The sequence below is a fragment of the Acomys minous genome (assembly GCF_964271855.1).
Source record: "Acomys minous genome assembly, chromosome: 12".
Classification (NCBI taxonomy): Eukaryota; Metazoa; Chordata; class Mammalia; order Rodentia; family Muridae; genus Acomys; species Acomys minous.
In genome coordinates this window covers 9,407,530-9,432,907 of record NC_140493.1, presented here as the reverse complement: position 1 = coordinate 9,432,907, position 25,378 = coordinate 9,407,530, and the positions used below count along the sequence as shown (strand labels likewise).

The 25,378-nt window shown below is 44.9% G+C and overlaps 1 protein-coding gene across 3 annotated transcripts; it reads right to left on the bottom strand.

Moving 5' to 3' along the window:
- Positions 1–933: 933 nt before the first annotated feature.
- Positions 934–15,950, bottom strand: LOC311609815 (uncharacterized protein). Of its 3 annotated transcripts, none has more exons than XM_084803187.1 (5): positions 15,833–15,950; positions 14,259–14,352; positions 13,855–13,946; positions 13,621–13,768; positions 934–1,811 (listed from the first exon to the last, which is right to left on the bottom strand). In XM_084803187.1, the coding sequence occupies exons 2-5, from the start codon at positions 14,286–14,288 to the stop codon at positions 1,785–1,787; spliced, it is 297 nt and encodes a 98-aa protein (XP_084659313.1). In that variant the 5' UTR covers positions 14,289–14,352; positions 15,833–15,950; the 3' UTR covers positions 934–1,784. The 3 variants fall into 3 exon arrangements, with proteins under 3 accessions (XP_084659313.1, XP_084659314.1, XP_084659312.1); XM_084803188.1 differs by lacking the exon at positions 934–1,811 and adding an exon at positions 9,156–10,011 and having other exon boundaries at positions 15,833–15,936; XM_084803186.1 differs by lacking the exon at positions 934–1,811 and adding an exon at positions 12,771–13,295.
- Positions 15,951–25,378: the final 9,428 nt, after the last annotated feature.

Here is a 25,378-nt window from a genome sequence, read left to right as displayed (position 1 = left end):
TTTCTTTCCCTGTAAGATGGTGACAGCTGAGCTCGTTTTTTTTTTTTTTTTTTAGTGGCAGGAAGAACAGCCATGGTGAGTGGTGGAATTAAAATGAAAAGAGAAGGCTGGCAATGCAGTGAGGGTCTTGGGGCAAGAAGAACCTTTAGAGTCCCCACCTGCCTGGCCTTTCAACTTGACACAGGCCAGGGTTATCTAAGGAAAAAAACCTGTCTACATTAAATTGGCCTATGACTTGCCTGTGGGGCATTTTCTTAATTGCTAATTGATGCAGGAGGACACAGCCCACTGTGGGTGGTACCATCCCTAGGCAGGGAATCCAGGCTGTATAAGAAACTCAACAGAGCAGAGGCTAGGGAGCAAGTCAGCAAGCAAGCTTTAAGTTCTTGGCCTGAGTCCCTGCCATGACTTCTCTAGATGGTGGACTGTGAGCTATATGATGAAACAAATCATTTCCTCTCCAAGTTGATTTTGATCATGGGGTTTATCACAGCAACAGAAAAGCAGATTAGGATTTTGAGCTGCCCCACTAACACCTTCAGTGTCTGATCATGTTTATTGTGACATTGTCTACGTATGGCTCTGTATTGCACACGAATGGAGATTCATTAAAATGTTAGTTGTTAAATTATAGGAGGAAGAAGATTTGAAAATACATACCACATTAAAATAAAAAAATTAGCATTAAATTTTTTTACATATACATTTATATTGATACACATATATACAATAAACTACATACAGAAAGAAAAACCACGAAACAACTAGGAATTATATAAATGTTACATTCTTAGTGTTTTGGCTATTTATATTTGGCAGCCTTGAAGAAAACATCTTTCCTATCTTGGTGTGTCTAAAATTGTGAACGAAAATCAATATCTATCATATCTCATCTCTATCAACCTAAAACCATCTCTAGACTTAAAAATATTGTGACCACTAAATAGCTAAGCTTAATTGTAAAATTAAACTATCTGGTCTTCAACCCCACAGAGACTTGAGAAGGGGTAAAATTAATTACCTGAGTAAACAGGAAGTGCAGGTTAGCAGCTTCCAACATGAAAAAAAAAAAAAAAGATTGCCTGAACAGTCACTCAAAATTCTCTATAACGTTGGAGCATAATCTTTAGCTTTCTGGCCTAGTATATCTGACAGACATACTTGGGAAGCAGGAACTGTTGAGGACTTGCTTACCCTGTCTTGTTAGAATTTGGCCATTGACTCTGCCTGCATCCAAGCTTGCCCTTTTTTAGGCAGAATTCTGTCTGTGGTAGGAACAAGGACATTTTGCCCAGTGGCTTGTTTGCTACATTTGAAGCCATCTCCTTAAGGAGGTTCTTTGATGCTCATTATCTTCTTTGAGGTAGGCTGGGCGTTGCCGGGAGTTAACCTGTCTTATTGTCAAAGAATCCTTAAGCTAATAAAAACATCTTTAAATGCCATATTCTGTAGGTCTCTGAGGCTTTTGAAGACTTATTTAACTATTTTACCTTATTTATCTATAGGCTCACATCTATGTTAAACCTAGGATGTATATTTTTGTGATTAAAAAAGACTAGTAACTGACATGGCCATGCCACATTTTTAATAAGAAGGAAACTACATTTAAAAATTATTTTGGTTATTGTTTGTTTATTTGTTTTCCATTATTGAAGCAACAGTTTTTGAACAGGAAGCTGGGTGTCTTCCTGCCGTTCCCGCACTTCCCTAGGACTGTTCTGCAGTATCCGTGGCTTTTCTTTCAGAGGACACTTCCCAGAATCCTTTGCCAAGTGGCTTCAGACTCAGCTTACTTGATGTGCTACAGGTGACTAGAAGGAACAAAGTATAGAAGAATCAAGATGTGCCTTCCTTTCTTCAAGTGCTGTCCACAGGCGCCCATATTTCCCCAGGACCACAGACACCAAGCGTCTTTCCCCTGCCCAGTTGGTACCAGCTTCTGATGGCCCTCGTTGCCATCACTACTCTCCACATTGAAAGGGCAACATCAAGCTCTGCCAACCTGCTTTCCTACAGCTGATGTTATATTCGATCCTAGATTCTAACAGCAGTCTAGACCAAAAATGCTTCAAGCATCCTCCCCACTACCATATGTGACACTAGCCAGAGAAAAGGAAGTGATACCCAGAAGACGGAAGTGAGGTACAGAGCTAGTTGGATTGGTTAGAGCTCATGTCTAACTTAGCTGGATGGTTCTGAGCTTGCGACAGGCTGAGACTCAAATACTTGTTACAAGAGTGGGCTACTATCTTCCAGTGTACCAAATAAACAACAGTTCTGTATGTAGGTGAAATCTTTAAAGTAGACTTAGAATGAAAAGCACCTGGAACAAACAGACCTGTTACTATTTCTTCTAAAACATTTATAGGTAGTTTTCCATACTAAATTCCTAATACTGAATTACTTGATGAGGTCTGTTTTTTTTTTTTAAATTGGTATTTGGCCAAGACCCTTATTTATTGTAGAACTTTGACAAAAAGTGGATTTTTGTACAAAACACAAAGAAAATATATAGTCATTACAAATCTCACCACCCAAAGATAACCATGGTGAACATTTTGTGTATATTACTTCAAATTGTTTCCATGTGCATATAAGCCTTTTATTTCCATTTAGAAAGTTCAATGTAAGTTATATGATTTATAATTTTCCCTTTTTACCATTTGGTATGTCAGATGGAATAATGTTTTCATTTTTATTTATTGTGATTGTAAAAATGGTTATTTGTGTGACACCAAACAGACAAATTAAAATTTATTTAACCATCCTAGTACTGTTTGGGTTTTATATAGTTTACAATATTTTGCATTAGATTACTTACAATATTTGGGGCTGTATTTCTGATTGAGCCTATGATAGTATTTATTTGTTTGTAGAACTGAGGATTAAACTAGCGTCTCACATAGGCTAGGCAAATGCTGTACCCTTAGGCCCTTTTTAAACTTACTTTGCTCTGGCTGCCCTTAAAATCCTCTTGTACCCCACTTAGAACTTTGTAATCTTTCTGTCCCAGCTCTGCATTACTAGGCCAGGAGTTTTTAACCGTCAGTGAAACTTAGTTGAGAAATGTCCAGGAGTTCTGTGTAGCGCATCTTGAGAGGGTGTGTCCAGCGGTATCACATGACGAAGGCTCTGCCCGAATGAACGCTTTAACACACTGGCAGGTTCAAAATGCGAATAGCCTTGCAGGAAGTGGTAGGCCTGTAGGAGGAGGGGCCATGTAGGGGAGTGTCCATCACTGGAGACAGACCTTGGGTGCTTCATCTTGGCTTGGCCCTTTTCCATTATGGCTCAGTTCTTCTCAATGTCCTCGGTGATGTTCCCAGGCCCCTCTTCCATATACTTCCGCCATATTGACAGTCTTCTTCAGCCTGGGTCCAGACACACAGAGGCAAGTAAGTACCTACTGAACCCTCGAAAGCTGTCAGCAAAACAAATCTTCTTGCCAGGAACTTTGTCACAGCAACAAGGATGCTAACTAACTGTTTTGTTAGGATAAATTAGAAATCTAGTCTCTACGAGAATTGGGCTTTATTTCTTTTGTCCTTTGCTGAACTCTCAGTGTCTCCAGGGGCTCTCAATGACAGTGGCATTCTTGTGGAAGGTTGAGGAGGGAGAGGGTGCATTGAGGGATTCAGACGGCCTGGGAGAACTTATACATGCTGACATGACACCCTTCCCAGGGCAGAGCTGAATCATCACACGGGGAGCAGTCAGCCCAGAGCTGGCTGACTGCCTGCTGCCTTGTACAGGATGGAGCCTCCAGGCTACCACATCTGCTGGATGCAGCCGGTGGAATTTGCCTTGTTGAAACGAGAGCCAGCTGGTGAAGGCCAGAGCTGCTCAGATTCAGGTGAAGCCCACTCCAGCTCCCCGCCCCCCCCCCCCCCCAGCACAGCCACCAGCTGCTCCATGGAGGCTGTGTGACCATCCTGAGCTCAGGTCTCACTCTGGCTGGCTGAAGTCTACAGGCCTGGTCTTTTCTGCTCTTGACCTTCCTGATGGTGGTTTGTCAACTTTGAATCCGTGTGCGCATGCGCGCGAGTGCGAGGTAAGCACTCCTTAACACTAAGCTGTTTCTCTAGCTTAATGTGGGATTTTCAAATAAACTCTAGCTACGGCCATCTCTGGAATTAAGGTCTTAAAAGAGAGGCTTGGCCACCAAGTTGATAAGCAACTTCATTCCTTCGGTTCCTTTGCTAAGTTAGCAGCTGACTAATTTAAATTACCCCCCTTCCCGCCGCCCCTGCAGAGGAGCAGCCGCAGACGACTAGAAACTCAGATCTTCAAGTCTTTGTTTTGCACAAGCCCAAACAATGACTGCATGTCCCAAGCTAAGTAAAAGCAACATGGTCATAAAACAAAACAAAACCACAGAGCCCAAACGGAATGTGGAGGGCAAGCCGATTTTTATGCTGGGATCAAACGAGAGCCTCAGGATGGATTCGCTGGACCCATTCCTGGAAACCCCGTGTACCCGAAACTAAGGGATTTAAAGTGCTTCCTAGATCCAGCTATTATTTCGTTATCATGTATTACATGTTGCTTGTGAAGTTATCCCCCCCCCCCGCCCTCGAGGCGGGGGCGGGGCTTCCCCGTGAGGAGCTGTGGGAGGCTCAGATCCACATTTCTTTGGGCAAGAAGGAGTTTGGCCAACAGCTCGCAGTTGGTTGCCTGGCTCCACCCGTGCTCTCTTTGAGATCTTGGCGACGTTGTCAGTGCTTCTTTGGCTTCAGCGTCCTCTTTAGTTTGAAGAGGATGTAATCGCTTTTAATGGAGAGAGGGAAGGGTTGACAGATGTAATCTGTCTGGACACCTTCAGGGATAAGGTGCATCTTCTTTGTTGCTTTGTACGTTTTCGTCCTTGGGGGATGGTGTGAAGGTGCAGGGTCTAGGAGACCCGTTCCTTGCCTGTTACTGGCACATGCCCCAGACTTTGCAGAGAATTTTTAACCTCTCTTCTTCCTGTGACTCTTTGACCTTATACTCGGAGTCCGTGGCCTTCGGTCTTTTATGTTTTCTAGCCTGTTTTTCAGCTGGGAGTTACTGCAGCACCATGCTGGGTGCTGTGGGAGACGGGGAATGAGAATTCATTGTCTTTTCCTGACATCTTAGTCTCTGAGAGTCTCACACATATGTATGTATATACATGTGTATATATTTAATATATAATTTAATATGTAATTTTATTTTTCCATTTTACTGGATATCACAAAGACAATCAAAGATCGATCTAAAAGTCTCATGACTATAGTTACGATACTATCTTAGCTCTGGTCTTCTGTAATTCCATTTCATTGGTAACGATCTTAAGTGAGCTTGAGGTGCTTTTGGAATGGAAGGTCACTACGACTTTCTGCGTAGCGCTGGATCATCCTGGTGTCAAATAGAGAGAACACCACTGTTTTGTGTCGTGAGAGGCTCCGTATGGAGTTGAGGCTAACCGAGGGGGGTCATTCAGTTTTGGTTTCTAGTTAAGTGTGTGGTGTGCAGAAGTAGATGGTGGTACAGGCTTTGTTCGTTAGACTTGCTGATAGGGGTGGTCAGGCTGGGGTAGGCGCCATAGCTCGTGCTGGGGAGGTTGGCTGCTGCCCCCGCTTTGAACATTGTTTGTCCAGGGGTATCACAAAGAAGCGGTCCTGAGGCCCAGCTCAACATGACCATTTACTGTGTCTTTGTGAGGTCAGAACTGAAACCCTGGGTTGAGCCTCAGTTTTCTTGCTTAAATGTTGTCAGGAATATGAGGCAGCTTGAAGGTTATGAGAAAAAAAAATCTCGGTTGCTTACTTTGGTTCCTTGTCCATAAAAAAAAAAATCCTCAAGAAATGCTTGCTAAGATATTAGCTACACTCAGAGAAAATTTCACAGTGGAAATGCCCACAGAGAGCATCATTGTCTCTCCAGAGGCCAGCTTGTTAGTTGCATGACTTTCTCTTGCGGCCAGGAGCACATGTCCTGCACATGACACTGTCACGGAACAAGAGCAGACAGATGTTCCCCTGGGACTCCACCTCTGAAGATTTCCCCCCTATTGGCTCATTAAGCCATGTCTGCCTGGGGGGCGGGAGGGGTCAGTGGCAAAGCTCTGAGGGAACTCAGCAAGGAACTTTCATAGAGTTTTCAGAAGGTGACACTGTGTTGGAGAGCAAGAGATGGTCCTATTTTTAGAGCCTTGGTTCCCCGGGGGCCAGGAGGTTACTGAAGAATCCCCATGCCTTTCCATCACTTCTCTGTAGGAGATCTCCCCACTCTGCCCTCTCTCTGAGTGGCTTCTATTTGCTAAAGGACAACTTTTAGCTCTGGTGTCTCAGTGGGAGCCTCCTGGGTAAGCACTGCAGGGGCCCTTGCAGTGACAGGAATAAACCTCATTGGGGGGGGGGTGGAGGGCAGAGAAAATGATGCCTTTATCTCTTTCAACGAAGCATTTGGCAGAAGTGGTTTTAGTTTCTGCTTTATCTCGTCCCACACAAGCAGTGATGGGGACAGACATTGCTTTTTCTGGTGTACCAGCCTGAATTATTCCTAATGTGTAGATGACTTGCTTGGTTTCTCTGCTCACTGGGTCAGGTGGTGCCTAAGTATGCACTGCTCACATCTGCCCACATCTGTAGCTCATCCTCCTCTGTGAGAGTCCCTTGGCCATGATTTGGGGGATAAATGTTAGTTTCTGGGGAGTTAATGTCCTTCCCATATCATAGAGTATTTACAAGGTGGTCTCTGGAAAGGTTCCTTGGATGTTTCTCAGGGATCCAGTGCTAGAATCTGGAGCTGTTTCTTCAGGAGGGGCCTGGTCTCACCCCTGCCATCTCTGCTAGAACTTCCTGAAGGTTCAAGATAGTGCAAGCCCCTTTCCAATTATCACCTCTAATCATTTTTTTTTCAGGAAATGTACTCCTCATTTATTAAAAAATAAAGAAGTATTTGCTCCCTTGGAATTTTAATTTGTTTTGTTTGATTCATTCTATGCTTTCTCACTTGAAAACAATTTTCTTTGGTGGATAAGTAAGGAGAGAAGGTTTCATGTTTAGTTATAAGAAAATGATCAAAAGGGCAAGGCTTATGGTTATGGTCAGAAGTGTGCTAGCAGGTGCTTCCTAGGACAAGGCAGAGATCTCTCTATCGTTGACGTAAGCTCTCTTGGGGCCTATTAGCTTTGTGTTAGATTTCAAAAGAGAGGGACCACCCTCCGCTGACGTGGAGGTCTCTATCAGTGTAAATGAAGGAGTAAATGTTAGGCTCTCCAGGGTCCTGATTGCCAGCCGGACCTGAACACTTGTGAGCTGTGTCTGCCGCCTCAGGCCAGCAGGGCTAACCTTCTCATGTCATTCATCACACGATGCTCAGGACCAGGCCATCTTCATGGCCAGACTCTAATTTCCCTGTGCTTTCTCCCACAGTATTTTCATTGGCTGCTTAGAATTTAAGGACAGCTGTAGCACAGTCTTCACTGTTCTCTTCCCTCCTTGATCTCAGGGACTCCCCCGCTCAAGGCGGAGGTGAGAACAAAGGATTCCTTCCCTCACCATTTCCACATCTAGACCTATTTCTCTTCTCTCTAAATTCACTCACCTGTGTATCTCATAACCCCCCCCCCCCACCGAGTGAGAGCACTCAATAGACTCCCCCTACTTCTTTTGTAGTCAGCACTCCGTGGGCCATTTGCTTGATTCCTTGAGTGCTTCAGCTTGTAGCAAGCTAACATCCCCCACATCACTGTCTTTTTGTCACTATTGGCAGGCTACACGCACACATATGATTCTTCACTTTATTACCTCAGTCGTCTCCTCGTATTATCTCAGCGACTCCCTCTGCCGTTGGTCCTACTCCAGTAGCCTCAGTTGACTGTTGACCCTGGCCCAAATCTTCATTTCTTCTCTTTAACCATATTTAGTTAAGACACCACTACAATTATTATGATGCATGTTTATATGTGTGTGGTGTGTGTGTGTGTGTGTGTGGGGGGTACATGTGCCAAGGCACATGCATGGAGCTCAGAGAGCAACTTGTGAGGTCAATTCTTTTCTTTTGTTTTCATGTGTGTTTTGGGGATTGAACTCAGGTCATTAGACCTGCATCGTCAGCAGGAAACACCATTACCCTCTGCTCTGAGCCCCTTTATTGTCCTTGCCCTCTCCCCTCCCCTCCAGCTCCTCTCCCTCTCTTTTGCTTTATTCTCCTCTCTTTTTCCCTTTCCTTCTTTCTGGGTCTCATGTAGCCCAAGATAGCCTCAAATTTGCTATGTAGCCAAGGGTGACGCCGAGCTTCTGCTATCACAACCTCTCCCTCTCACAGCTAGATATTCAGTGTTGGGGATCAAGCCTGGGCCCCCATGTATCCTCATCAATTACCCTACATCCCCAGCCCCCCACATCTTAACTCCAAACATTCAACAAATTCAGTGTTTCTGGGTGATGGAAGCTCATACACAGCATTCAATTTGGGACAGAGCTGGGGTTTCAGTGCCTGTTTCTGCTTCGAGCTGGGTGCTTTTGGGCAGCTCACAAACTTCACAGATGAGGCTGAAACTGGGCCCTGACTTATTTATTCTCACATACTACCTGCTCTCTGGCAGCCTTCCTGTGGTGCCTGGCCGTTTGTACCTGTCGTTACTAGAGTTACCATTATCTTTAGTTTGTGTACATCTTCACCATTGTACCCTCCCTTGGTTTGTGCTCTTCCAGTAGAATTCTCACACCCACGGAAACACACTCCTGTCTCCACGTCTGGTACTCTGCTGTTGAGTACGGCTAAGGATGAGCCCTGGATTACTGGCCTTCTTAGCTCAGATTCGTGATCGCTGACTTTAACTAGGGCGTGGTTCCGCCTTTTAGCTACCCTCCCTTTTTAACTGCATGTACCTTTTGATCTCCCTGGACGGTGACTTCAACTCCCCTTTTTCCTCTTCCAAATGGTCGCTGTCCTTCTCACACACAATCTCAGCTGGCCGCTTGCATTTTATGGAGGAAAAGGCCACAATCTGAGGCGTTCCCTGTCACCCCTCTGTGCTTGGCCCGTGTGCTGCACCCTCTGTGACTGCACTCCTTTATCTGGGCATGCCGTTTCATCGCCCTTTTAAATCAGGACATTCTGCAGGGATGTCTCCCCTCAGCCAATGGTACTATACCATCTCAATCTGGTTATTGGCTTTCCCCCCCCATATTAGCAGAGTCCCCAAAGACCCCTTATTCTTCTCCTCCAGTTGCTGCAGTGTTCTCTGGTTGCCTTCCCTAGAAAACCCCTTGAATGTGATATCTGAATCCAGAGTCTTCATCATTGTGGTCACTTTCACATCCCCACCCCACCAAGACTTACGTTCAAAATCCACTGACTGAATAACGAATTGTTTTTATTTCTATCCCAAGTTCCTCCCCGGCTGCCTCTTCTATCCTTTGCCTTCCCTTGGCCTGTTCCAGGACCTCTGCACTGGCTGCTCCTAGGCTGCAAACTCTCCTGTGCTTACGTCATTGAAGTCCACATGAGGATGAGTCTATGCAGCCTTCCATAGCAGCCTGTCTTGCTTTATACTTGTCTTCTCAGTTATTACTATATAACGTACAGTATAGTTTCTATTTATCTTTTTTTTTTTTAATCTCACCATTCCACAAGAGTTTAAACTCCATGAGAGCAAGGCTTTTCATTCGTCTATGTCATTTGTTTAGCTCCCTGATATGTGAAGTGCAGAGCTCCCAGAACATGCTTAGTGTGTGTTTGTGGAGTAAAGAGCAATTGGCCAGCACCATGACTACCTTCCCCGAGGTGTAGTAGCCCGTTCAGAAGACACGAGTTTCTACTGCATATGTTGTCAAGATCAGACGAGACGATGTATTACATAGATAATACATAGAATGAGACACAGAGTTCAAATAGGCTATGCACTTTCACTGTTGTTGCCGTCCTCCGATGATATCACACGCTATTCGCGCTTCCCCACTATGCCTTCCTTCCAAGGTTGCAAGTACACAGCGGACTCCTTGAGGTGGATCCCGATCCTGCCCATCATCAGCTTCGTGGCTTAAGGCAATTTATTTATTTAATCTTTCTGAACTTCAGTTGCTCAAACTAGACTAGACAATAGCACTTTCTTTGCTGAGTCACAGTGAAGGGTAAAGGCTGTGTGAAAAGGGTCTAGGATCTTGCCCTGACACATAGTAGCGTCTCAGTAGGTCACAGCCCTTGGCCATGCACAGGGCGCAGATGTGGGTGGCAGAGGCATGCTCCCAGGCAAGCAGAACTAGGTGTCTGAGTCTGCAGCAGCCCTTCACATTCAAATTCTAAAATTGGATTTCACCAGCAAGCAGCCAGAGCGAACACAGCTCCTAGCCCACTCCTTCCTTTTTCTCACCCAGATCACTGAGTGGTGTTTTTTTTTTTTTTTTAAAGCAGAGACTGTAATTTTTAGCGTTTCTTGAGATGTGTTTCTTTTTATAGTTCCTATCTCTCATAGGCTCCTTTCCTCTGATTTTTAAAACATCCTGTCTGGAATCTAGAAGACTACACAAATCTGTTTTAATCCTTTGTTTTCCTTCATCTCGAAGCCTTCTGCCTAGGTTTCGGTCACCTTTGTCCCAGCAGCAGGCCTGTCTTGTTGGTTAGGTCACACACAGAGAGAGCAACAAACTGATTTGCTTCTCCCAGTACTTTAGAGCATTCAAGGAGGAAATTGATAATACACACACACACACACACACACACACACACAGATATACGATAGGACAATGACGCAAAGCCTTCTAAACGACCTGTTTTAACCTTTTGTTCCCTCAAGCCAGATTCAGCCAGCATCTACCTCCCAGTGGCTGTTCAGTCCCACCCACTTTCCCCTCGCACATTCTTCAGCGTTGCCGCCCAAACTCATCTGCTGTCCCTGTTTCCGAAGGAGCTCCATGAATGGAAGAAGGCCTCCAGGGACACGACGGGAGTTAAATCCTACCCTAAACACATGAGCTCATCGGTCAGCATCCCGCAGAACCGAGAGTGGGATCTTGCCAGCATTTCACGTTGACCAGGAAAACTCTCAACAACATCTACTTCCTTCCCCGCCCCCACACGTATTTAGTATTTAATGTCTTTTGAACGCTGTCCTAGAAACACTGTGGAGCAAGGAAGACTACCCGATCCACCACCTCAGTGTTAGGCAAGTATGTAAAAGGAAGTAAAATGAACCTAGGGAAAAAAATTAATGTAATTTTAAAAGTGGATTTTCTGGTTAAGTGAAAGTGTTTGGGGTGGACTGGCCACAGTTCTTGGAGCTGGCAAGGGGCTTTCCACCTGTGGGATGTGGCATTCTTTGTTCTATGGTTCACAACCCACTTTTGGAAAGAGGTGAGTCTGACAGCTAATTATCTTGAATCTATTTAAACACTGGAAAGAAAGACCTCTTCTTCAGGGTCTTGAATCCACAGGGCAGTGTCCCATCTCTCCCAGAAACAGAGACCAACTGAACTGGCAGCTTTGCTCGCAATGAAATAAGAACTTGCTGGCTCCCCACCCCGATAATACACATAACAATCTAATTCTGAAGTGAGCACCTCAAGTCTGCATCTCCCACACTCTTGGAAACAAGCTAAACGCATTGAAATGGACTCTTTGAAGCTTATTTGTTCTTTCAAGTACTTTTCTTAAAAGATACCCCATCAATAATTCCACTGAAACTCTGTTAGCTGAGCTTTTGAGTAAGTCATAGTACTGGAAGACTTCAAATGTTTAAGCCAGGATGGGGGTTCCTTTGCTTTCTCCTGTCAGTGGAAACCCACTTTTCTTTGAGTTCATTCTTTGTGTACAGAAAAGCACACGCCCTGGGTAAGCACCAAGTGCATAATTATGAAAATCCTGAAAGTTAGAGCCTTTCCAAAGGTCACAAAGTTTACTGTGCCACACAAGGGCTCGGGCTTTGTTTTCCTAATCTTTTGCCTGCCCTACTTTTCCCACAGCCCCAATGGTGGATTTAGGATGGTATTCAACACAAGAAGGGAAATTGGGAAGGAAGTAAGAGTCCCCAAGGTCTTGGTAGCTTCCGAATAGCTTTTCCCCTTTTGAGATGTGTGGAGTGCTTCGTCGTGCCATCTAAAACCCCAGTCAGGATTTATGTTCTCCTGAGGGGTTGATGCCAGCTGCATTATCAGGAAATCATTGTTCGGTCCAGGAGTTTGAGAAGCAAGAGAGAAGTTGTTGTCCTACTTCTCTGGTATAATAGGGGAGTGATCCTCTTCCTCGTCTTCCAAAGCTTAAGGGGGGATCATGGTTGTAGAGGTCCCTAGACTCATTCGTCCTATTCATTCCCAAGGTGCTTGGAGTTTCTGTGATCATTTTAATCCTCGATGTTCCTCACCTGTTCTCAGAAAGATTGTCTTAGCTCCTACATTGCCTCATTCACCTAGAGAGCAGAGACCAAGTCTTCTCCGAAGGTGGGAACTTGCTACAGTGACTCTCAAACGATGGTCCACAACCTCACAGGTCAGAAACCTCTGGTTCAATGTATTCAGACTGTAGGGTTGGGTTTGGTGAGAACCGGGAATCTGAACTTTAACAGTGTCCCCAGGTGATTCCTGTGCACACCACACTCTGAGGACCACAGTCCTGTAGGCCTGAGGCAGGTGCCTGATGACTGGTCTCAGCCACCTCCCACTGATTCCTGGAAGTGCCTTTACAACAGATGCTCAATGGCAGCAATGCTGGGCTTGAGTAGACTTCATGCATGCATTCCCTGCATTGCTAATGATCAGTTTACTCTGCTGTGGATGGGTGTGGTGGGCAGGGTGACTAGAGACAGTCCTTGCCCTGTGTCCATCCTACTGTCTCATCCTATAATTTAAGGAACCCAGTCTTCCATCTTTCTGTCAGCATCTTCTCTTTATTTTCCTTTTTATTCCTCAGATATTTTATGAGTATTATATCTGCCAGACTTTATTCTACTATAGACAAGGCAGATAAGGACCCCTCCTGCTGCTTAGATAGTTGACATTTCAGAGTGGACTAAAAAGAAAATAAACAGGAAGACCCTGTACTCCCAAGTTAACTGCAGATAGTGGCCATTGCAACAAGGTAAATAAACGTGATACTGTGTGGAAAGACTGCCTTCCCAGGGCGAGCTCTCGGCACTGCTGCTCCATGGGGTGGCATCTGAATAGACACTTGATGGATGGGCTTTAGGGAGGGAGAGGAGCTGGGTCAGATGGTTGACTCCTCTAAGGATGCCTCTGCTGTAATGGGAAATCACATGCTACTAATGACGACGGTGGCACATCGAGCATCCTCCATGTGCTAGGCTATGTACTGAGATCTGTTGGATTCAGTCTCTGCAGGAGATGGAGAGGGTTGTACTTCCACATTCAGAGGAGGAAACAGAGACAGCATCAAGAAGTTGAGTAGTGAGGGGTCACACAGCAGGAGACAGAGTGAGTAATTAACCTGTGCATTGTGGGAGGACCAAATGCTCTCTGGCGTTTGGTGGGTCCCCTCTTTAGTGTCATACAGGCAACTGCTGACTACAGATGAAGCATGGTGACAGAAAGTGTCCAGGCATGCTATGATTGTGGTGGCCTGCCAGCATCAAGAGATGTAATAGCAACCACGTGATACTGTGAAGCACCCAGGGTTTTCAAGGCATTATCTTAAACATACCTTATGGTTATTTGTGTCACATGATCGTTGACCTAGTGAAATACAGAGGGTCCAATGGTAAGCTGTAGATTTCCATGCACACTTGCAGGTTTGAAGCTCAGACTTTCTCTCCTCTGCTTCCCTGACAGACAGCTGATTGGTCCAGTGGCTTAAGACACAGAGCAAAGAGCAAAACTGTGGGATTCTCTCCTTTTTGACATGGTTTTCTCCCTCCAACCCCGCAACTCTTGTTACCTTGTCTTCTCGACGTTAGGGATGCTTGTTGCAAACTTGGTGCTCCTACTTTCTCGACTCTGACCATCATTGGTAAGTTCTTGGACACAATCCTAGGATAATTTGCCACGTTTTCTCCCTTTAGAGTGTTGTCAACCCAGCCAGGGGCCACTTTCCATTCATTATAAGCTGACACGATACGGGGTCTGTCTGTCACCAGCTCTCCACGGGGCGGGGTTGCTGCAAGCAGGGACTAAGAAGCTTTATTGGGAGCATGAAGACATCACCAGCCCTGTCTCAGACACTGTGGCCTCAGTGAAGACTTGGAAAAAGCAAGACGTAGCTGAAAGGAAGGTCCCAGGAAGGAGAAAAGCCCTGAGAGTGGAAGTTGGGCAGAGAACTTAAGCGGACATTGCACTTTTTACCTTGTGCAGCCTTTCCACGTCCACACTCATGTTCGCGCTCACGTGGACTCCACTGTGGCACCACAGTCACAGCACTGGTCTTTAGTGTAATTCCCTGTCACAGAAATGATGGCATCGGATGACACTGAACACCAGGTTCCTAATCCCACGTTGTTGATGCAATTTACAATTTTGGCTAAAATCTGCTCCTTGACCCATTTCTGGCCAACCACCTACTTTTAGAGTTTCTGACCCGTTCTGCTTGGGCTGCTGTGGTATGGGTCAGATTACATGTAGGGAGATGGCACTGTTCCTTCTAGCCTCTGGGTTGATGTAGGTTGGGGTTAGTTGAAAATGGCTTTATCCTCTGTGATTTGGGGTTGAACAGAACTGAGCCTGAGGAAAAACTAGGGTTCTGTCCCTACTCAACAAGTTTGAATGTCAAGATTCTTGTGACTGGCTTCAACACATGGGATGCTGTCAGAACCCAGATGTCCGTGCAACTTTCCAAGCTCTCTTTGGGAAAAATAGATGGTATCTCATTTATCAAAAGAGAGGCTTAGAGCTTTGCCTAACACTTGAACCTTCATGAGCAGGAGTTTTTTTTGGTATCAGTGGTTCCATTCTACTCTCTCTAGGCTGTTTTTTACTATTTGTATTTAATAATTAGCTCTCTGTAATGTACACACCAAATTGTTAGTGGGCTCACTATCAAAATCTATTGAAACTTGGTTTATAAATTATTCTACAAAGACAGTTTTATCTGTGAGATGTTCTTAGTAGGAGCTGGAATGCAGCCCCATGGCAGAGTACTCAGCACACACGTCGTGGGAGACTCTGGGCTTAGGATATAGTGGTGCAATCTCTATGTGCTGAGGGGTCACAGACTTGGGCTGTATTCTGACTTGGCACCAGCTGGCTGTGTGACAGCAGCAAACTCCTTAGCTCTTTTCACTTTACGCTAGGAATGAGGCGGGAGGATAGGTGACTGGCTTCTGTGCACCCTCCTAGGTGTGGTTATTTTTTCGTGAAAATGAACCCTGACTTGTCCAAATGTCCCATTGTGTGCCTCTCAGAGGCCAGCAACCTGACACCACCCACCCACCCATCCCCCCACCCCACATTTTTAGCACTCAAATGTATAGATTTCATTTTTGTTTTTAAGCTTTGATGGCAAATCTCTGTCACAAACTCAGCCCAGCACATCATTCCAAGTTCTGATTTCTGTTGTGTGGTACTTGGCTGGGAATCTTTCCCCAAGTCTCTTAAATTATAGGACATCATCTCCCCTCCAGGCTTCCAAACTGTAAACACGAACATAATCTTTGACCGTTATCCGAGGCTTTGCTAAAGCTTTAGACGGCAGATATCAAAAAGCAACTAGCTTTATCATGCATTGGCCTTACTGTTCTTTAAAAATCCTCTGGCAAGCTTCGATATGCTGGTATAACCATAACACGAGGCAGGGGGAATACTTCTCCCACTGGTAGGTAGGAGAACTGAGGACCTGGCTAACAGGTTTGTTGCCGCACTAATATAGAATAATCTCTGATAACTATAATTAAGTCATACGCTCCTGTCACAGGTTGACTCACCAAATACTCGCCCGTCACGACTGATACTCTTCTGTGAGATGCAAGCCGATGCTCCAACAGCTGTCTGGAGCCTTAGAGTGTGTGCCCTTACTTCTCCTTGGCAGGAGAAGCATCTATTTTTAGGAAGGTATTTTGACACTTTACCTCTTGGCTACATTGTCTCTAAAAAAAGCCCCAAACCATCCCCCCCCTTCCCCCAAATATCTCAGTGAATATTCTCCAACCCACTACAGGGCTTCCAGAGACAGGCAGCCTGAGCATGTTTTTGTGGCAGTCAACTGGCCCCAGACCAAAACAGCTAATCAGCTCCGGGTTTATTCTGGAGCTGGAGATGGGGGCGGGGGGGGGGGTGTTCCTTACCATTCCCGGACAGCATTTCTCCCAGCTTCCTTTCTTACAGGCTGTCCTGTTTTGCTTGACAATTGTCCTGGGAATTCCAATCAAGGCTCCTCTTAGTGAGAAGGAACATGCCTCATGCTGGCTTTTTTTCTGAGGGGTTTTTTAGAAGGACCGAGAAAAAAAAATTTTCTCTGTAAATATTCCTGAAAACTGCTTGACTTCTCTGTGTGTACTGAGGGGAGAGTTAGGGAGATGGTTGCCTCCCGTGTTTTGGGGGATAGCTGGGAACTATGACAAAGAAGCACAAATAAGGCAAGTAAGGCAGGCAGAAACGCCTAGTTGCCACACAAACATGAAATAAAAACAAAGGTATTTCTATGAAAAAGGGCAGGACGGAATTATTCCCATAGAGAACCATGAAAGCTGATGGGAGCCTGTGAAGTCAGAGCAGGAAGGGCTGTGTTCAGAGCATCTTCCTCAGCTGGGCCCCGGGGAGGGGCTACGGCATACTTTGCTGACCTAATTCTTGCTTTCCTAGAAATCCGTCTTCTCTGTGTTCTCAAGCCCCAAGTCCACAACACTGAAGCAACAGTAGCAGTCAAACCAGCAGGCCAAGGCTAAGGCCACTTACCCACAGCACAAGGTGCCTTCAGAGGAAAAAGAACAGGAGCCCTATTTTTAATGCTGTTTATAGTAAATATTAAAAAAATTACAGAGAAGCAGCCATCAAGTTTTCCTGCTAGACAACAAGGTTTAATTTGTTCTGGGGTATCGTGGAAGTCTTAACTTGTTTGCTACTAAATTTTCTTTCCTTAGTGGAGTTCTTTTCTAAGGCTCATGAATTTCCCTTCCCCCTAATGAATTCTTGAATTCTTGTCAGTCACCAGAAGTAGAAAATATTCAAAGCTCCCTAACATTGTCCTGTGTTTCCTTCATAAGGAAATCTATATACATTGCTGAGAATTGTATTGCGTGCTCAGCCACTTTGGCAAAAAACAAAATGCTGGGGAAAAAAAAAATCTCCTCAAGCTAGAGTCAATCAAATGAACTCACTTCCCCAGAAACAAATAACGTTTACGCTGGTCATGTAGCTATCAAATATGATTGATGGCATTTGCCGAGAAGCTGGTCGGTGCCGGCAAGACTGGAAGAGAGAGTAGAGGATCGCCTAGATTTGGAGGAATTTTGGCATTGTCCCCTAAACAATCACATTAAGACCTCCATGTATTGACAGCTCAGAAGATTCCAAGAGAGATAATCTGTTCTAAGATTCAGAAAACAGTGATTGAGAATCAGAACATTTCCTGAGGACAAATAGCCAGCTGGAAAGAATTAATTCACAGCCTTAAGTTCGACCAAGTGCCATTAACCCACCCATTCCCTGGGCTTGAGGTAGTCTGGTGGCCATGTTTCTAGGACGCATGCTCTTTTCCACGCAGGGGGAAGCAGATCGAGGAGGGCAGTTGCTTGGCGAGAACCCGGTTCATAAGTTGAAGGTTCTTATCAGTTTGAGAGTTTCCTCGAACAGCAGATATGACTAGCAGGGAGGCTTTGTGCTGTTACTGGTGGCTGGAGCTGGCCAGGCCAATCCAGCAGGTGGCAGGGTGGAGACCTGGCACAATGCCTCTGTCTGCTCATTGTGCCAACAGTCCCTGAACTCCATGCCAGGCACGCCTACAGCCGCTCGGCAGATCTGTAATCTTGAAAATCGCGGGCCAGAGCCCATCTTGGCAACTTTTGGAAAGTTCTATCACATCCGTGGAGAAGAGGTAAAGAAGCAATTGAATTCAGCTAGGGCGGGGGGTAAAGAGAGTAAAAAGCAACTGCCTTGGAGTCTTCATAAAATGAGAGTTATTACTTTTTGAGGTCCTGGCAATTACACTTCAAAGGCAAGCAGCGCCGTCAAAATTTCCCTATTTTCTTTTAATCATTAATGATATCCTCTACTTGATATTCTTTCAAAGCCTGGCCCTGCACAAAGCAGGCGATTAGCAGTTTTTACCCAGGAGACAAGCAGAGCAGCAACGGGGAGAAGGTGCCATCTTTGCATGGGCCTCTCTACTGTGACTGTGACACTATTGGAAATTGAGCTGTGTGATTGCTAGTTCAGTGAATGCACACATCATTTGCATTTTCCTGAAGTCTTAGTGATCAAGCAAAACATATTTCAAATGATAGAAAGAACCTTCACTCCATCATTTCTACGTTTAAAAACTCACATTTTAGTTTTTCAATCGGATGGATGGGGTTTCAAAATGGAGCATCTAAGTATATAAAGGAATAACTGGGGGTACAATTACTTAAAACCATTCCACTTTGCATTTATAATACATTTTTAGCATGAGCAATGAATATTTTATACAGAACCCATTTTCAACTTGAAGATGGTTTGTATTTAAAATTCTCCATTCAACTGTGTTCCCACAAAGAGAACTACCCATTGTCAGCGCCCCATTGTTTCCATGTCCAAGCTGCTGTCAGAAGGGAGCATTCAGTGATATTCTGGGGGCAAGTTTCCATTCGCAGAAGAAACCAGTAGAGCTCATTTATGCTAATATGTTATGCTTAGCTGACCTTTGATTCCACACGTGACTGCACAAGCAAATGACACACATTTCCAGTGACGATGGAAGCCTGGCACGGAGGTCCAGGCTCTGGAGTGGGAGATTCAAGTTAAAATAAGATTTCTTGCTGTAGACTCACCTCGCAGTAGCTTAGTGTTCACAGAAAATGGCGGGTGTGTGAGTGGTGTGGACAAAGACAGATTTGACCAGGGATAAGTGAGTACGCTTAGCCTACCTCCTGTGTTCTGAGGTGTCCTGCTGCTGAGTCCTTCTCTTTCCCTGTCCTCTCTTGGGGGAAGTTTAGGTACTGCTTTTGGTACAAGAATAACTGAGCTGAAAGTTGTCTTACATCAAGCAAGACCCCCTGAACACATAAATACCTTCTATCAGAAGCCATCTGACCCTTAGGGCTAGTGTCCATTGTGCTGCAGTCTCTGTAGCATGGTCTACGAATTACTAACAACTGTAGCTTATGGTTTCAGAGAGAGAGGTCGACCAGAAGGCGTTTTGGAGATCATTCAGTACGGGAGCTTCTGAGTCCCCATAATCTGGCTGATCAACAAGTAGTAAGAAAGCAGGGCTCAGCCTCTGCAAAAACAGAACAGAACAAAACAAAAACAACAAACAAACAAACAACAACAACAATAACAAAACAAAACAGGTCAGTTTTCAGTTTCTGTATTTTGTGGTTCTAAGTAGGATTTCTTTAAAGGAAAGAACATTCTGTCAATATCTCCCCTCCCCCCATTTAAAGCTTTTAAGAACACTTTGCAATTTCCTCTTATTGATGAGGAACTAGAGGTCTGGAGAGTTGTATCGTAACTGAATGTTGTTTGCAAATGTGGGGATGCCTATCTAGCCTTGATTTTTGGGGTCTAGTCTCTGAAATTAATAAGTTGCTGTTTTTTTTTTTCTGGAATGTTCTTCTCTGGAAAGCCCTGAGCAGAGTATCAACGTCCTGTTTTTGTGTTATCTCTTAAAATTCTTGGGCGTGTAGACTTGAGCATATGTCAGTATGTGGGAACTGGCATGTGCATGCATGCACATGTTTGCTTGCACTAGGCTGTGGGTATGGAAACACATTAATGCAACAAATCTTTAGAACTTGAGCGAGTGGGCTATCTCATAACTGAGGGGACAGTGCTTGGAACACTTTGTTAGTTTTCCATATGATGACAGGTACTGGTGGTGTTGGTAGCTCATGATATATACAGTCACAATACTTTGGCATCTACTATAACCAATGTGACAATAAAACTCACGTTGACTAAAGATCTTTTGGTGCTGAGGGAGGTTATAAAGAAAACAAGAGTATAGTGTTCTTAATGTTGTGCCCAGGGCATTTGTATACAGAATATTGAGGCCCAGGTCAATAGGCCCTGTTATCAATGTCAGAATGGCCAAGGAACTCATAGTCACAGTTATGATCTGAATATTTTGAACCCTTCATTGTTTCTAGAAATAACAGATTACTGACAGAACATTCATGCCCCTCCCCACCATACCTGGAGACTATATTCAGTTCAGTTTAGTACAAGAAACACATCTGCAGTTATCTCCAAGGCCAGGCGCAGGTTGTCAGCCACTGTGAAAGAACGCCTCCTCTGAGTTCACTTAGCTCTTGGTGTTCAGCTCTCATTATAAAAAGTCACTCAAAAATAACTTTGCCTGATTGATGGGAATAAAAGAACTGCTGCCGCCGCCATGGGAACCAGGATGGAGCTTCCTCAAACAAACAAACAAACAAACAAACAAACAAAAAATAGGATGACCGCTTGATCTAGTAACCCCCACTACTTGTCATCCTCCAAATTTACAATGAGCCGGCTAAAGAGATGTTAGCATGTTTGTGTGCCCCAGTGCTTTGAGTACAACAGCGTGGAGGTGATGCTAATGTCCATCAACAGGTGGCGGTAGAAAGAAAACATGCATCTATATCCATGGAATATGACTCAGCCTTTAAACCCAGGAAATTCTACCGCACGTGCAACAATTTGGAATCTTACGCAACAATCTTGAAAGTTATGGCCAAGGCTTTAAGTCAGGAACTGAAGGACAGCTTTCGCATGACTGCGATTAGATGGTCAGGTTTATAGAGTCAAAAGAGAAATGTGACGTCAGTAAAAGTAGGAACGAGGGAGTCACTGATGCAAGGGCAGGAAGCCTCAGCCAATCAGGATGAAGCCGCTGGATCTGCTGTGTGTCCTTGTATCTGTGGTCGGGTTGGTGCATTGACTTCACTTTTGCTCTCACTGAAAGGGAGCTCTCCCATTAAATGGGCTTGTCATCTAAAAAAAGAAAGTTAATGACTTAAGTGACACCTTAAATCGTTACGAGGACAAGGTTGTTAATGAGTAAAGCGGGGAGTGTCACTTGTGAACATGGGAAAACACGGGTCTTAATGTTGCCAAATGTTCTCATTCGAACGGGGCGAGAAATCCACACGTTCAGAATATTGCACGTCCCTGTTTGGATGTTTTCGCCTGTGATGCGTCAGTGCTTGTTTCCATAGCTACAACCTCTGTGCCTGAGGTTAGGTCACTTACAACAAGAGATCGATTTGCCTATGGTCTTGAAAGTTAAAGAAGGTGAGCTGGTCCTGGAGACTCTCCCCTGGCTGCATGCCACCATGGCAGATAGGGCATCGTGGATGGAGGGCATGGTGAGACAGAAGCCACGGAACGCGGAGCGGCCAGGATCACTCCTAAATTAGAGCTCACTCTGTAGGAGCTAACTGACATCCCAAGAGAAGTACATTCTCTTCCCAGTGGCTGTATGATCCTCTTGGACCAGGGCCCACCTCTGAAGCATTTCATACCATCTGCCAGAATCAGCACGTTGAAGACCAAGCTTCAAACACTTGAGCCTTTGAGGCTCAAGACACATGAAGAACACGGCAGAAGTAGGATGCTGTGAAGCTTGTGCCTGAGATGTAGTGCTTACAGGAAGCCCAGTTTGCCACTAGGGCTTCAGTGTAACCCTTGAGTCTGACCATGGAACTTTTGCCTGAATGCCCTGTTACGTTCAACAGCTTGCCTCTGAATCGCTGGTATCAGAAGGCTTGAGGGCGTATATAGCTTTGTATACCTATTATTAGCAGCCAATGACTATTAGTCACCACCATTGCAAGCTCAAGAAAGGCAACAGGGAGAAGTTGCATAGTGAACCTGCAAAGGCTGTTATGGGACCTCTTTGGAAACTGTGATCTAGATTTAGGCTTCATGAATATTTCTAAGCAATTACAGGAAGTGGAGTGCAATCAAGGGAAAACACCTGCCAACCCCAGGCGTCCACATACACACACGCACAAATATACACATGCACCCTCGCACAAGTGCACAGGGTCTCTCCCTTTAATCCAGAGCTCACCAATTAGCCTAGACCGGCTAGCCAGCTTGACCCAGGGGTCCTTAGTCTTGGTTTCTTAAGCGCTGGTGTTATAGATGGGTCTCCATACGCATCTAGCCTTTACATGGGATCTGGGCATCCAAACTCTGGGCCCGATACTTGTACTCTGAGCATTTTACCCACTGAGCCACCTCGTTGGCCCCGAGGCTAGATTATTTTAGAACAGTTCTTGCATGTATGGAGATTGAAGAATTGATTAACTCATCCTCCTTGAAGCCCTACTCCAGCTGTATTTAAATAATATGTATTTGGCTTCTTGTCTTTGTGAAGTGTTTTTCTTGACTGGCAACAGCTGCTGCAGCTGTTGTGTCCCATTATATACAACAGGAAAAATTTGTCTCCTACATCTTATAGTTGTAATAGAAGGACTTTTTATTTCCTGAAGAGAATGAAGACTTTTTTTTTATGAAAATGAATTGATCATGTGGAAATTACATATTAACAAAGAAATTGCATTGAGAGTAAGACATATAACTCCAAAGCGACTCTTAACATGGACCATGGTTTGGGCTGAGAGAACGCATAGAGACCATCTATCCACCTTCACAGCAGCCTTCCTAGGGAGCAAGTCAGGATGCCCACCTAACTATCACACAGAAAGTCATACAAGTGTCTAGGCACAAGGGTAGGAACATTTAATGTTATAGATTCAACGCCATGGTTTCAGTCACACACCAGTCACTTAAAACCAGTGGCATGGAGTCATCATTTGCTGAAGCAGAGGACTGATGTCTACGTGGGGGTGGGGGGTGGGGTGAGGAGGTGGGGGGATGGGGGGAGTTGCCTACGACCTGAGATGAGTCTCTCCCCAGGTGCAGGGGCCTCACTGATCATTTAATCTCTTAGACAACTCAGCTATCTTGGTTTCTGCTCCAACAGGGTGGCTTAAATAGGCTGGTTATGTTTTATTGCCTGGCTGATGTAGCAGGCTGTCTATAAAATGTTTCTTAATGAAGGAGTGAGCAAAAGGCTTACCATTTATAGAGGAAGGTAAGTGCTCCTGAGGCCTTCGTAAGCATGAGCATTCACAATTTCTCACAGTGTTAGCCATCATGGAGGCGAAGGTCAAACGCAGTTTGCAATGAACAGGAGAGATCCTCAGATAAGGGGTGGGGGGTGCTGTCTCAGTGATTTCTCTAAAGGGAGAAGCAGGACTCGTAATTTTGGGGTTCAAAAGGCAACACTAAAGCAGAGACTGAAAATTATCAAATCAAATCCCTTTAGTTCTGAACTAGTCCCTGAGATTAACTAGGGAACATTTGAAAATGGCCCAGGCCTTTTCGGTCTTTTATGACTTGTTCAATAAATGACTGCTCAGGGGATTAAAAACTGTCATGCCTCGATGCTCAGTGGTGTAATGTGATCAAAACTCCCCCTTCTGAACACACAGATTTGGCTGGGGCAAAACACTGGGCCTCTAGAGTTCTTGGTTTCCTCATCTGGAAAATTGACAGTGACTCCTGCTGTTAGGAAGGTTTTGGGGAGTTCACGGTGAACCCCTTGGGAAGACGCGTGGGCCAGATGTGGTGTTCTCTCTCACAGCCTCCCTGCACTCTGGCACAGAGGCCTCCCTATTTCTATTGCTTGCTAGAGACATCCCACATCAGTTTCTCAAGCTGGGAGCATGATGGGTGGCCAGGAGACGATCCTGTGCATTTTGTACTCAGAGGCTTGGTGAGTTTTTGGATAGGTAAAATCCCACCCAGTAAGAGGTAGTTATGACTTCATCTGGGAAAGTCTGGTTCTGCAACGCAAAGGCCCTAGGAACCTCTGCAACGTGCTAACGCTCTCACTTCCTGTGTTTAGTTCCAGCCAACTTTAAGGAACTGGAGACGCTTCGAACCCATAGGTTGAGGTCTTTTGGCACACTACTGGGTTGCGCTGAAAGCTGTCGAGTTGGCATTTCCTGAGCAGGGCTTGGGTTGGCTCACCCTTCAGGAAATCTGTACTTTTGGGGGATGTTTCTAAAGGCTTACAGGGATCTGGTCCCTCCTCCCCAGTTAAAAGTAGAGCCATGGAATAGTGGAATCAGTAAATAAGATGTTTGTGGAAAGGTGAGGGTGCTGTATATAGCTCGCAGCGTCATGAATGCTGGTTCTATCGCCCTACATCTCACATGTCTCCTGAGCCCCAGCTTAGCACTTGTGGTGTTGTTGATTTTTCTTTTCTGGCTTCTCTGAGAGTGTTTATGCTTTGGGAAGGTGTTAATTTTAAGTGAGATTCAACTTGGGGTTGCTCTTATAAGTTGGCTGTAGTCTAACCAATGGTGGTGAAGGAGCCATAATGACCCTGGACTCTGTTGATCTGTAGGTCAGGTTTTGCAAGATGTGTAGACCAAGGGGTCCCGACAGCGGGTAAGGGTGGTCAGCTTTGTATGTACTGCCTTTCTGAATACCTTATACGATGGTCTTCTTCAGCTCTTGGCCAAACCCTTTGCTCTTCCCTCTTGCTAACATGATAAGTTTGTCCTCTGTTCTACAGGGACCACACCTCTCCTCACTGCTCAGCAATATGTTCAGCCCAGAGTGAAAAAGGGAGAGAGAAAGAGAGAAAGAGGTGGTGGAGGGAGAGAGGGTTAGTTCACTGACTTTTTGCACTGGGTTGCATTTTAACTTGTGTATGCTGTGGGTACCCTCACAATGGGACAGATCACTGTTTCAAAGATGAACGCCTCAGGGCTTTTGTCAAGCTAAAAATAATATGGATTACAAGAAATTATAGAAGCAGAATTGGGAAAGTACACGGCTCTAAGATTACTTTCGTGCAATAAAGCATGTGCTTGCTATGGCGTTTTATTGTTCTGTTCTCCCAAAACACGAGTTACAATGGCTTCACTAAAGGCTTTCCAGTCCTCTTGGTAAGTGATCTTTTGTTTACGTGTCTTTTAATTACCCAGATCATTTTTTTTCCTTGACTTCAGCTCATCTTAAAAGTTTTCAGAGGCCGTGCCAGGATAGCTTAAGGGGCACCAGGTTTCTCGCTAAACAGCCAAAAAACCACTATGTGTTTGTTCTGGGGAATTGTAAAAAAAAAAAAAAAAAAAAAAAAGAATTAGGAAGTGTAAGGGAGTGGCCTTTGTAATCATTTCGTGGGCCCCAAACCATTTGCATGCTTTCTTCTCTTAGCCTAGGCCAGAGCTATATATGGTATTGGGATGAAACAGCCTCATGCCAGTGGCAATTATGCTGAAGTCTGTCCTGAAGACTTGATACAGCAAGCTGACATTTCCTATGGA

Bases quoted from the DNA above. Each gene is read 5' to 3' on its own strand.
- LOC311609815 (XM_084803186.1), bottom strand. From the start codon at position 14,288: ATGAGTGTGGACGTGGAAAGGCTGCACAAG. The intron at 13,947-14,258 runs GTAAAAAGTGCA...AAATTATCCTAG, and splicing joins ACGTGGAAAGGCTGCACAAG to GATTGTGTCCAAGAACTTAC. The intron at 13,769-13,854 runs GTAACAAGAGTT...CTGTGTCTTAAG, and splicing joins CCTAACGTCGAGAAGACAAG to CCACTGGACCAATCAGCTGT.